The following is a 9745-nucleotide window of genomic DNA, read 5'->3' as shown; positions in this document are numbered from 1 at the left end:
AATGCCCGTTGTATTCCGTGGCTAATAGTGTTGTAACCGGAAGAACAAAGTCTGGAGGACATAATGGCCTCCTCGAACCAATTCGCATCAGGATTGTGCAGAGTAAATTTTTTCTGAGCATGGTTCACGAACTTTAGTGGCAGCAGTTCCTGTAAAGATAAATATTAATATCAATTTTAACATATTTGTGCGTAAATCATTTTAATGTAAAAGTGTAACAACAAATATACTTGTATAGTGGATACATATGTCGAGTGACATAATCAAAGTAATATAAGAGGGAGGTGTCAGAGGACCCTTTTGGATACCTCGAGTTAACCTGCACGTGTTCCAGAACACGTCCCTCCTCGGGTGTCGGAACATGAACCTCCTCGTGTGCCTCCTCATTATCCCTAGATGAGGACGCAAGTGAAAGACGACTCCTAGGAGCAGAAATGGATGTTCCCTCCACTCTGTCCCACGGTACCCACCATGTTCTCGACCCCTCGTAGCCTGTTCAGCTCTCTCACGCCGAGCTGAAGCAGTTTAGATTGTCCTGCCAAGTCTAATTCTGTTCGGGTTCTTAACCATTTTTTTGGAAAAAATAATAATCAGTACTTAAAGGGAAGGAATAACAACATGTTTGAAAAAAACAACTCATGCATAATTTCGGAAGTCCATCTCCGAAATTACTTAGAAGTGTTTTCAGTTATGCACTTCCGAAACCACCTGCGATTGCCATTTTCAGAACTTCAAGCCAAGTCCCCCAAAAATCCAATTTTTACACCAAAACAACCACATTTTACATGTTATACTTCAACCTAATTAGTTTAAATGATTCTAAACAACTTATTATATACATACAAAGTAGAACAAGAGATTAGGAGAAACTTACTCAAATTTGGAGATTTGCAAGTTGTTGAAATGTCTTGAAATAAGGAGTTATGAGTTGCAATTAGCGGAAATGATTAGAAATCAGCTGAAATAAATTTTGAAAGTAAAGATTTTGGGATTTTAAGGTGTTTGAGGGTTTAAGTTTGAAAAGAGACAGAATGAAGAATGGGGAGTTTTTGTTGTGAGTTTAAATTATATACCCTAATTCGGAGATGCATCTCCGAAACACCATTGATTTTGAAAAACAGTGTTTCGGAGATGCATCTGTGAATAAATCCCTAATAAATAAAATGTGGTGCGTTCGAAAATACATCTCCAAATTCAGAGAATAGAATTGGTATTTCGCGAGAGACCCCTAAGATAGTTAAGGGGTTTAAAAAAGAAATTCCCCGAAATTAAAAAGAGACACAGCCCATTAATTAGTGAAAAAGCCCATTGAGTGGTGGGGCTGTTGTAATTGCTGTTTGTAGTTCCAAGTTTAGTCTTTGTTTGAAAAAAGACGCTGTGATTTCCCCATCCACCGTCTTCGTATCCCTCACTCCACCGTGTTAGGGTTTGTCAACTCAAACTCAATCTCAAATTCTCGCATCTTCCATAGCACTTGAAGTTTCCGAAGAAGAAGATGACTCAAGACGAAGAGATGAAAGATCACCCAACACCTTCTCACTCCATTTCAACAGCTATTCCTTCCACATTGCATCGTAAGTACTTTACTCAAAACCACTTTTTCATCGATTCCATCTCTACTTTTGTTTAACCTAAAATTCGTTTTCGTTCTTGGATTTCGACCTATCAGATTTGAAGGAAATAGCATCAATCATTGAAACTGGTTCGAACTCTAAGGAAGTTCGCAGAATTTCTCGTGCGGTGCGCCTTACAATTGCTTTGAGGTCCAAACTCACTGCTCCGGTTCTCTCATCGTTCATCGATCACGTTCTTCCTACTGCTTCTGACTCTCATTCTAGGTTAACTTCTTATCTTCCCAAGGTAATCCGTTTTATCTGATTTAAATTGAATTATTTGAGCTTATCTTACATGATATGCGCTTATGCTATACTTAATTAAGTTGTTTATACAAACAGGGCCATAGTTCATATTGAAAATGCTACTTTAGAATTGAGATACATTTTTACTCTATTTTATACTTTATAATTAATTGCATGTGTCATTCACTGCCTTTTAATAGAGCCATTTTTATTTATAGTTTATGGTTTGGTCTTCAAGCGATATTCTTTTTTGTTGGTTGTATAGGATGATGATCATGAGATGGAAGTGGATTCTGCAACATCTGCCGCTATTCAAACCCCAGCCAAACACTTGTTGCCTGAGCTAGAAATCTACTGTTACTTCCTTGTGCTTCTTTTTCTTATTGATCAGAAACGATATGAAGAGGTTAGAATAGATACTGTTATCAAATATGTTATAATGTTAATTGACAACTGATGGTTGACTATATGCTGGGGTTACTCTAATTGTTCGTTTTAGGCCAAAGCTTGTTCCTCAGCTAGCATTGATCGGCTCAAGAACTTGAATAGGAGAACTGTAGATGTTATAGCCTCAAGACTCTACTTTTATTACTCGTATAGCTATGAGCTTACTGGAGATCTTGCTGAAATTCGTGGGTAAGTTAGATGTTTGTCTATGTACTTTTAAAACAAATGAATTCAGACACATGCGCATACATATTTGTTCGATACAACAGTTAGTGAGATTTTCAATTGAATAGAGTTTGACATATTTCTAATCAAATGCCATGTTTATTTTCAGAAACCTCTTTCAGTTGCACAGGATTGCTACCCTGCGCCATGATGAACTTGGTCAGGTTGGTTTTGAATTGCTTTGTGGTTCCTTTTATGAAGTTTATGGGTCATGTACTTACCTGGTGATGTAATGCAGGAAACACTTCTTAATCTGTTACTTCGTAACTACCTCCACTACAACCTATATGATCAGGCAGAGAAGCTGAGGTCTAAGGCTCCACGATTTGAGGCTCATTCAAACCAGCAGGTATTCAGTTATTTTATGTGCAAGGAATTTTTTTCTCTGATGAATGAAGTTTCCACCTTCTCTACTGGCTGTTACAGTCTGAGGACTGTTTGAGACGAAGCTCTTGTGTTAACTTTCTCGATGATTCAACATTAGTTTTTTATCTGGTCTAATTAATTGTTGTTGAAAATCTACTTTTTAATCATCTTTTCTTGACATGTCTACGTTTGTTGCTTTCTGTTTTAGTTCTGTCGCTATCTCTTCTACCTTGGGAAAATTCGGACCATTCAGTTGGAATATACCGATGCAAAAGAATCTCTCCTGCAGGCTGCTCGTAAAGCACCAGTTGCAGCACAAGGTTTTCGAATTCAGTGTAACAAGTGGGCCATTATAGTTCGTTTACTGTTGGGAGAAATTCCAGAGAGAACTATCTTTGTTCAGAAAGGAATGGAGAAAGCTTTGAGGCCTTACTTTGAACTTACTAATGTAAGTCTACATTATCAACCATGCTTAATTATATTAAGGTCCATAATTAAATTGAACTACTTAGTTTATTGGTTTTATTATAAATGTGGTTCTTTAGTTTCATCTATTATTATGTAGATCCTACAGTTATTTTTTTTCTTCCAGATAGGTAGCTGCTTTAATCCTATTTTATAACTCTAAAAATTATGACATGGCAGTTGAAATATCAGCCGCCATGACTGGGCTTGTGTGGCTAAGTTTTTCAACACAGGCACCCTACTATTTCTAATTACCGGTGGCGGTGCCCTTGCCACTATTCTAGTTTCTATCCTATGAACAACTCTTTATCTCTGCTTTATCATCTCTTTGGTGATGAAACTCCCAAGCATTATTTTTCTCTCTATTGGCAATGAACTCATACACAAATGTTCTATATCCAAAACATTGACCTAAATAGATAAGTTGTGAACCAAGTTTAGGTGCTGCTTTCAGCTATATTTCATTGAAAGAGAAGCCATAGTCTTGCTCAGCTGAAAGTAAAGCCTGCAATAAGGAATAAGGACGTATGCATACATTTTAAAATTCATCCGAGTTGCTTGGCAGTTTATGTGGGAGTTCATTTAGCAGCTTGAATGGCTCATCATGATTTACAGTATTTTGGTTTAACACTCCGTTTGATGTAAGCAAATGTCTTGTGCTGTCAAAAGAAACTCAGTTGTTCAGTTCCTTTGTCATTTGGCCTTACCAGAATATGTGCCATTTGTAAACTTACACATACTCCCATAGATTTATGAAAGTATTCAATTAGGAAGAAATTTAATTTTCTGAGCCCAAATCTTGTTGACTTATTCAGAATATGCTGAAACTACAGGGACTGAATGTTCTAGGCAACAGAGTAGTCAATAGCGGCGCTATCCCGTTATAGAGGAGCGTAGGCTTGCCGCTATGGGAAGAGCCTTAGCGGTACGGAATACTATAGCGGCTGCTATAGGATAAATAGCGGGATAGCAGAGCAGAGCAGTTCCCGGTCCAGAGTGGTTTCTGGCCTGCTATCCCCCCACCCCCACAAAAAAAAAAAAATCTGAACAAAACTTTGAATTGAGAAAATCTGACTGATTTATTGTGAAACATGAAAGAAACTAATGACAAGCATAAATTTTACACAAATAAGGTTGACTAGAGCGTTAAATAAATGACCCTATGACTTAAACACCATGTCATTTGTTTCTTAAAGTATAGTTTAACTCAGCTGTTGAGAACCTATGACTCTATTTATGCAGCTACTTCATATACTCGTAAGTATTTGTGTATCTGCTTTCTATGTTTTGGCTTTTAGTTTTGGTGCTTAATCACTAAAACACAGTTTGTAAGTTATTTATTTTCAGTTTCTAAATCTTAGTTGTTTTTCATTGGATTGGATTTTGAGGTCTCTTCCAAAATAATTAAGTTTTTAATTACCATACTATATTATTTATCGTGGTGCTTCTTTGTGGTAATTTCAGGCTGTCAGGATTGGTGATTTAGAGCTGTTTAGAAATGTTGCAGACAAGTATGCTACCACTTTCAAGACAGATGGAACCAATAATTTGATTGTTCGATTGCGTCACAATGTCATTAGGACTGGTTTGCGCAACATCAGTATATCATATTCTCGCATCTCGCTGGCTGATGTAGCTCAGAAGTTGAGGTTGACCTCTGCAGATCCCATTGCTGATGCGGAAAGCATTATATCAAAGGCTATCCGTGATGGAGCAATTGATGCGACATTGGATCATGCTAATAAATGGATGTTGTCCAAGGAAACTGGAGATATTTACTCTACAAATGAGCCTCAGTTAGCCTTTAATTCTCGGATTGCCTTCTGTCTTAACATGCACAATGAGGCCGTTCAAGCACTGCGTTTTCCAAAAAACACACATAAGGAAAAGGAAATAGCCGAGAAGCGCAGAGAAAGGCAGCAACAAGAGCAAGAACTGGCAAAGCATATTGAAGAGGAAGATGATGACGACGACTTCTGATGATTATATTCTTCTTATCTTAACAATTACTGTCAGGATCTCCATATGCTACCTTTGCTCATATTTATACTGTGGAGAACTTCCATTAAACAACACCTTTTTGTAATGCGGATTTACCTTTTGGATGGAAGATAATATTCACTGTTTGTTTCCAACCATTGTTAGCTATGGTTTGTGTCCTTTTATTTGGAAAATAATCTTTTAGGTACTGAAAAACTTAATCGCATATTTGAAGACCATATCAATGTTTTAGTTTTAAAATTTGATTCGAATAAGAATTTACTCACCAGCCAAAAAGAAAATTTCAGTACTTGTTGGGTATCAAGGGGTTTAAATTGTTATGGGTATCAGGTATGAGTATGTTAATGGAAATTACTTATCCCACCCTAGTGATGGAAAAACACTCTTAACAAAATTCGAAAATGCTCTTGAGATTTTGGAAATGTATTTTCGAATGCACCCTTTTCGTACCAAAACATGCTCTAAAGTGAGTCTAACTTTATTTTTCCTCAAAATTTAGTTCAGAGATGAACTTTCGGATTCACCATATATATGCATTTCATGTATTTCTGACTGAGACATGAGACATTCATTTTGAGTTAAATTGACTCGGAGAAACATCTGCGTATTCAGTCCAGACAGAATACGAAGATGCATTTTTTATATTCAAATCCGACAGTAAATTTTGACTTTATTTTAGAGATACATTAATGTAACTGACAATATGTTTTAACTATACTACCATATTAAATTTTACATAAGTTAAACCATACACTTTTCAAATAATATGAAAATGACATATATAAATGAATTAATTCAGAATCCAATGACATATACAAATGAATTAATTCAGAATCCATCATGAAGTCAAAATAAAATACAATTAATAATACTACCACATATGTCGGACCCAGACCCCCATGTTCTCCTACGCTGCATCATGCCGTACGTGCCTCCTTAAGGAGGACTTCTACAATATCCCTCGCTTCAGAGCCTTTCGCAAAGACTCATTTGTTTATACACGCCCGCACAATATCGATGATACATCGAGATCTAGGCAACACACCAATACCATGATTTGTCCTAACCTGCCTCTCCTCTAGTATATTTTGATGAGCTGATTTAGGTGAATCTCCCGGAACATCCAGTGTCATATAAGAATGTGACACCGTGAAATATCACTGAATGTAACCGTATACAACACTCTAGTCATTAGGAGTTAGGGTATCTCGTGCCTCATCCAGTACCAGATGATTAAAGATATCATCATACATGGCATTTAATAGTTGTGTGCCATAACGGAGGGTGCAGAATTGGAAGGGTTTTTTAGAACAAATTGCATGTAACCGAACTGCTGCATGATGTACTCAGGCAAATGTGGATCACAAGCCAACCATCAGAGTAAAAGGCTATGTCGACCAAATGATGCATCTAACGATGATTAGGGTACGCCTGGAAGTGTATATGTTTTGAGAATTTGTGAGTGAGTTGAGAGAGTATTTTAAGAATCGAAGAAGTAGAAGAAACTCTGGCGTGTATTTGGTTAAAAAAGTGTTCGGAGATGTATCTCCGTAAATTATACGAAGATACATTTCCATATTTTTTTTATCAGTCTTAGGGCCTAACTCAGAAATGAATATAAATAAGATACGTTTAAAGATACATTTCTAAATTCTAGAACTAATTTTGATTTTTCAATAGGGTTGGGGAGCAAGTGAAAAAAACAATTCCCTTATTAATGCCCACGGTAAACATGCGAGGTACTATAATGGCCTAGAGCTTATACATTCTTTGGATTTATACACATTTTATTTAAAGTTTAAAGTGCAAGTGCCCAAGTTATTTTTATTAAAATGATATAAATATAAATTGTTTTTATATAGATTATAAATACGTTCAAAACTTCATATAAATTAATTCAATCAAGTTATGTATAGGGTTAAGAATGAATTTTAAGTGTTCAATTTGGTGAACTAGTGACGTGGATGAATCTATATTATTGTTGGATCATTCATTATTGAATAAATTTCATCGGTGATTATTTAAGAGTTGCTTGCTAAGAGACAACTGACAATGTATATAGGTATTATGAGACATGTGGATGTAACTTATCAAAAACGACATTGCCATGCATTTCCATGTGACAATCTATGCCTCTTGTTCCATTTCACAAAACTATTCTCTGTCCTTTTATTCACAACAGATCCATATAGGACCAAAATTGTACCACACCAATTCTGATGTGAATATCAAAAACTCATAATATAAAATAAATAATAATTAACAACAAAATAAATAAATAAAATTATTACTTAATTTGTTTGAAGAGTTTAATAGAGATAATAAGATTTATTAATTAGTTTTTTAATATTTTTAAGAATTGTTTTAAGAGTTCAATAGAGATAATAAGATTTAATAATTAGTTTTTTAAGGTTTTAATTTTAAGAATTAGTATTGAGTAAACATTGTGATCTTGAATGAGGAAAATAAGGAGGAGGAGAAAAGAATATAGAGACCAAATGGAGTTGTGGGATTTGATTCATTCACGCCTCTTACGTTGGAATGAGCATGTGGATTGTAAGACAAAGTCCTAAGAGAACATGGGAATTATTGAATAACCCTCAAACCTTATGCACTTGCACACAATAAATTCAATCAATTTCATAAAAATAATCATTTCTTAGCCATCTCATCTTACAGTACCTCACATGTCCCATCCTTTACCTTAGTCACTCTAATCCTTATTTAAACACAAACCTTACTACTTGAAAATGACAATATTGTAAATACAACTTCCATTGTATTTCTATTGTTTCCTTCTACAATTCTTCACTTGGGGTTTTCAACATTCAACAATCCAAAATGACCAAACTTTTATTAATTTTGGTTTCTCTCATTGGATTATGTTGTCTCACAAAAGTTTCCTATGCCTTTTCACCTTCTGCATGGACCAAAGGTCATGCCACTTTTTATGGGGGCAGTGATGCCTCAGGCACTATGGGTAAGCCACCTTTTCATCATTCTATTTCTAATTTTATAGATTTCACAATCTAAGTCATGTCACTGTATGGCTATCGCATGTTTGATGTCACAGTTGATCGGTTAGAATCACGGTGAGCCTGTAGTTTGTCCAAAATCACCGTGATTCTAACAAATCTGTTGTGATCACAAACATGTACTATTTCATTGAACATTGTTTACGGTAGTTAGTTACAAGTTAGCTATGGTTCGATTTTTTTATGTGTGTAATGTAGGAGGAGCTTGTGGCTACGGAGATCTGTATTCAACCGGATACGGGACAAGAACCGCTGCATTAAGTACTGCTTTGTTTAATGATGGTGCTTCATGTGGACAATGCTACAAAATCATTTGTGATTTTCTTACCGACCCAAAATGGTGCATAAAAGGAAGATCTATTACCGTAACCGCCACAAATTTCTGTCCTCCTAATTATGATCTACCCAATGACGACGGTGGATGGTGCAATCCTCCTCTCAAGCATTTTGATATGGCTCAACCTGCTTGGCAAAAAATTGGTATCTACAGAGGAGGAATCATCCCTGTCTTATTCCAAAGGTTAGAATTTTAATGATCTTGTACTATACATTGTACATAATGATAGAATCTGCGCGCCTGATGTCTCTGTAAAACTACCAACTGAATTGATTTGAAAATTAAAATGCTAATTTATTTTTGAGCAGGGTACCTTGCAAAAAGCATGGAGGAGTAAGATTCAGTGTGAATGGAAGAGACTACTTTGAATTAGTGTTGATTAGCAATCTGGGTGGTGCTGGATCAATAGAATCGGTTTCGATTAAAGGATCGAAAACAGGTTGGATGGCAATGTCAAGGAATTGGGGTGCAAATTGGCAATCCAACTCTTATTTGAATGGGCAATCTTTGTCATTCCAGGTCAAAACCACTGATGGTGTAACCAGAACTTTCGACAACATTGTTCCTTCCAATTGGGAATTTGGCCAAACATTCTCCAGTAAGGTCCAGTTCTAATTAACCTTTTTAAAAACAAGGTTAATTATCGCATTATTATCATCATTATCGCAAGATAATTCGAAGAAATCATCTTAATGCTGAGGCGTGCTTTTTCATTTTATTACTGGAGCAGCCCGCCATACCTCTCTGGCTTGCATGGATTTGTTATTCATTCTTATAAGAAATCATCACTTTATTATTTGGAAGTTTTCTCAAGCATGTAGAAACTAGTAAGCATTTTTCAAGTTTAGACTACAAAATGTAATATTGTAATATGAGTAGTTCTATTATTGTCCTTTTTATTTCCTCCAGTATTATCCTTCTAGTTGAATTTTATGATTGGAAAATTTTCGATTTATCTAGTGTTGTTAACTTGTTGGTTTTTAATTTTGCACTGTCTGTTATCTCTATCA

General features: G+C 35.7%; 2 protein-coding genes across 2 annotated transcripts; both read left to right on the top strand.

The window, feature by feature from the left end:
• The first annotated feature begins 1333 nt into the window (after positions 1 to 1333).
• LOC131596691 (probable 26S proteasome non-ATPase regulatory subunit 3) lies at positions 1334 to 5497 on the top strand. Its single transcript, XM_058869420.1, has 8 exons — positions 1334 to 1574; positions 1670 to 1860; positions 2125 to 2265; positions 2359 to 2495; positions 2641 to 2695; positions 2770 to 2880; positions 3106 to 3345; positions 4827 to 5497. Exons 1-8 carry the CDS (start codon positions 1496 to 1498, stop codon positions 5340 to 5342), a joined length of 1470 nt encoding a protein of 489 aa, XP_058725403.1. The 5' UTR covers positions 1334 to 1495; the 3' UTR covers positions 5343 to 5497.
• A 2406-nt stretch (positions 5498 to 7903) lies between these two features.
• LOC131596693 (expansin-A11) lies at positions 7904 to 9668 on the top strand. Its single transcript, XM_058869422.1, has 3 exons — positions 7904 to 8343; positions 8597 to 8918; positions 9044 to 9668. Exons 1-3 carry the CDS (start codon positions 8205 to 8207, stop codon positions 9348 to 9350), a joined length of 768 nt encoding a protein of 255 aa, XP_058725405.1. The 5' UTR covers positions 7904 to 8204; the 3' UTR covers positions 9351 to 9668.
• Positions 9669 to 9745: the final 77 nt, after the last annotated feature.

Source organism: Vicia villosa, linkage group LG4 (genome assembly GCF_029867415.1).
Source record: "Vicia villosa cultivar HV-30 ecotype Madison, WI linkage group LG4, Vvil1.0, whole genome shotgun sequence".
Taxonomy (NCBI): domain Eukaryota; kingdom Viridiplantae; phylum Streptophyta; class Magnoliopsida; order Fabales; family Fabaceae; genus Vicia; species Vicia villosa.
This window is presented reverse-complemented; position numbering and strand designations above follow the sequence as displayed.